Here is a 3,291-nt window from a genome sequence, read left to right on the forward strand (position 1 = left end):
CAATTGTGGGGGGGGAGGGGAAAGGAGGGGAAGGGAGGAGGAAGAACACGGAACAAACTCCATTGTCTAGCAGTCTATTTGTTTTAGTAAAAGTTTTTATGACACTTGCAACACAGTAACATCGTGTCAGTGCTGAAGATTAGATGTGTTACAGGAGAGTAACAAACACAAAAAAGGAGGAGAGATCAGGACCATAGACATTTGATAGGAAAAAAGGCCACAAAGAAGATTAGAAGTGTTACAAGCAAGAGAGTAACATACAAAGATTTTAAGACAGAGGAAAGATAAGAACGATAGATGTTTGATAGCATCAGCCTTATACAGTTATGATTAAAAAGACAGACATTTACACACAGTGTTTGCAAGTACAATAGGATGTCCTTAGTAGACTCACTTTTCTGGAGAGTATATGAAACTTTTGATAGTCCTACCAAAAAATGCACTACCGCTAGCTCGCCGCAATAAATGATCTCTGATGACATTTCATCTGAAGAATAATTCAGTAAAGGCAAATTCTGAAGTGAACACAAATTTAGGGAAGGAAAACGCCATAAAAATGTGAAAATACACAACGTAAGCCTTGTTAAACAAGCTAAAAAAATGTGGGTATTTTTGTTCCTTTAATGGTCAATGTTTTACAGCCCTTCACTACACTACAGATCGTTTAGGAGATGGGCTGCTTCAAACCAGGGCCTACCAGGGCAGAATAGATACACAACATCCCAGCAGACAGACTCAATTACCCCATTTAAAATTTTTAATTCAGAAATGTTCTGTATATGAGTGCAGAGAGCCAAACCGCTACACCATAGGCACTGGTCGTAGAGTCACAACATCTCGTTAATCTACAGAACCTAAACACACCCATCTTAACTAGAATCAAACGGTAAGTCTATTGCAAGCAACATTCATGGTTCCTCAGTTCTGGTGTTTATTTCAAGTAAATAGGTTAAAAAAGAGCAGCGGGTGGTTGGCAGGTGATCAGGTGTGATTTCTTATTTCTTTCCTATCAAATATCTATCATCCTTATCGCTCCTCCTTTTTTAAAAGTTTGTTACTCTCTTGTAATACCTCTACTCTTCGCCACTTATATGACTTTATTGTGTTGCAAGCGCTGTAAAACTCTTACTAAAACATAAAACATAAATATGAGCGGGACTAAAGAGAACTTTTAGACGATGAAAAACTGAAAAAGAATACTGGCTGCGTACAAATGTGAAACAGTCTCCCATCCACTCCCAGTGAACCACCAGAGCCACCGAGACGAGAGCGGCACTACCGGCACAAGCCAACCACTCACCAAAGCTGCCAGCGGCTTGGTCTGGGGCGGGGGGTGGCGGCGGAGGATGGCCAGCTCGGGGAACGAACTCTTGATCTTGTGGGCCACCGCCATGTTGGCTAGCAACATGAACTCCTCGATCAGTCTGACAGGAAATACAGTATATACGTATACAGCAACAACAGGAAATACAATATATACGTATACAGCAACAACAGGAAATACAATATATATGTATACAGCAACAACAGGAAATACAAGATATATGTATACAGCAACATGAACTCTCTATCAGCCTGACAGAGACAGAAAATGCATACAAATGTACATGTTTTTACACCCTCATTAACACAATTTAAATAACCAACAAAAAACAAAAGCAAAATAATAATAATATTTTTTAAAAATTAAAAAGTGATAATAAAAATGATCATAAAAAAAAATAATAATAGTAATAATAATAACAACAACAATAATAATAATATAATAATAATAATAATAACACTAAAAATAATAGTGATAATAATACTAAAAATAATAATACAAATAATAATAGTTATAATAATAATAATAATAATAACAACAACAATAACAACAATACTAACAATACTACTACTACTAATAATAACAATAATTACAATAATATTACAAATAATAATATTAATTATAACAAAGATCACTACTATAGTGCTTCTAATAATTAAGATCACTTGTATCGAGATAATGTGGGAAAGAAGGCATAAACCACACAAAGATCAAAAGGAGGAGGAGGAGGAGGAGGAGGAGGAGGAGGAGAAAGAGGATGATGATGATGAAGATGATGATGACGATGATGATGATGATGACGATGATTTATAAAATGTTCTAGAAAATTCTACAAGTCTCCACCCTTTTTTATTCCTTGCAGTTTACAATGATGATGATGATGAGGAGATGATGAAGTTTGTTTCATACACGTCTAAGGGTGTTTTTCCGTACTGTAAGGTTTCCCCCCCCCTCTCTCTCTCTCTCTCTCTCTCTCTCTCTCCCCCCCTCTTAACTCTCTAACCCCCATTGTCCAGTGTCCAACACTAGTGACAACTGTTTCGGTTCAGTTTGTGCTAGTTTTGGCTTGTTTTACTGATCTATTCCCGTATCAAGTTTGTTAGTAACGACTAAGCCTTTGTTTCCACCATTTAGAAGTTGGAGGCAAGTTTTTGGGGTTATAAAGAGACGTAGTGCATCAGGTTTAGGGGACTGTTGAAAAAAAAAAGCGAAACGGTGGAAAAAAAACCCTCAAGGACCTAAATAGTAAAGTCACCTGTTGCTGTCTCGCTGCTCGTAGACGAAGTATCCCTTGGGCAGGCCCGACTCTCCGTCCAGCACATACTGTAGCTTGACCTGGTCCAGACGCAGCGCCCCGTTGTCAAACCTCTGCTTCCTCAGGCTGACCGCGATCTGTGGGGAGTGTCGGGTTGTTTGTTTGTTTGTTTGTTTGTTTGTTGGGGCACAGAAGAGACGTTTGGTTTTAGTAAGAGCACTTGTAACACAATAAGGTCATATGAGTGGCAGAAGATTAGAGGTGTGACAAGAGAGTAACAAACACAAAAAAGGAGGAGGGGAGATTAAGACGATAAACGTTTGATAGGAAAGAAGGAGCAAATCACACCAGAGCACCCGCCAACCACCCCTCAACGAGGAGAGTTCAAAGTAAAGAAAAGCATATTATATAATGTTAATAACTGTAATAAAGCATACATCGTGTATGAGACAGACCTGGTTGCTTATGTGTTTAACACTGTCATATAGCTTACATAGTGTACGAGTGTGTTAATTATTGTCATAGAGCATACATCGTGTATGAGACAGACCTGGTTGCTTATGTGTTTAACACTGTCATATAGCTTACATAGTGTACGAGTGTGTTAATTATTGTCATAGAGCATACATCGTGTATGAGAAAGACCTGGTTGCTTATGTGTTTAGCACTGTCATATAGCTTACATAGTGTACGAGTGTGTTAATTATTGTCA

The 3,291-nt window shown here is 38.1% G+C and overlaps 1 protein-coding gene across 1 annotated transcript in view; it reads right to left on the reverse strand.

Moving 5' to 3' along the window:
* The window catches only part of LOC101845656 (DIS3-like exonuclease 2), a gene marked incomplete in the record, with an annotated part of 18,857 nt that overhangs the window by 6,122 nt on the left and 9,444 nt on the right, over positions 1-3,291 (reverse strand). The window contains 2 exon segments of the mRNA XM_013088902.2: positions 1,301-1,424; positions 2,580-2,716. Coding sequence (XP_012944356.1) covers positions 1,301-1,424; positions 2,580-2,716 — 261 coding nt within the window.

The sequence above is a fragment of the Aplysia californica genome, unplaced genomic scaffold, assembly GCF_000002075.1.
Source record: "Aplysia californica isolate F4 #8 unplaced genomic scaffold, AplCal3.0 scaffold00829, whole genome shotgun sequence".
Taxonomy (NCBI): Eukaryota; Metazoa; Mollusca; class Gastropoda; order Aplysiida; family Aplysiidae; genus Aplysia; species Aplysia californica.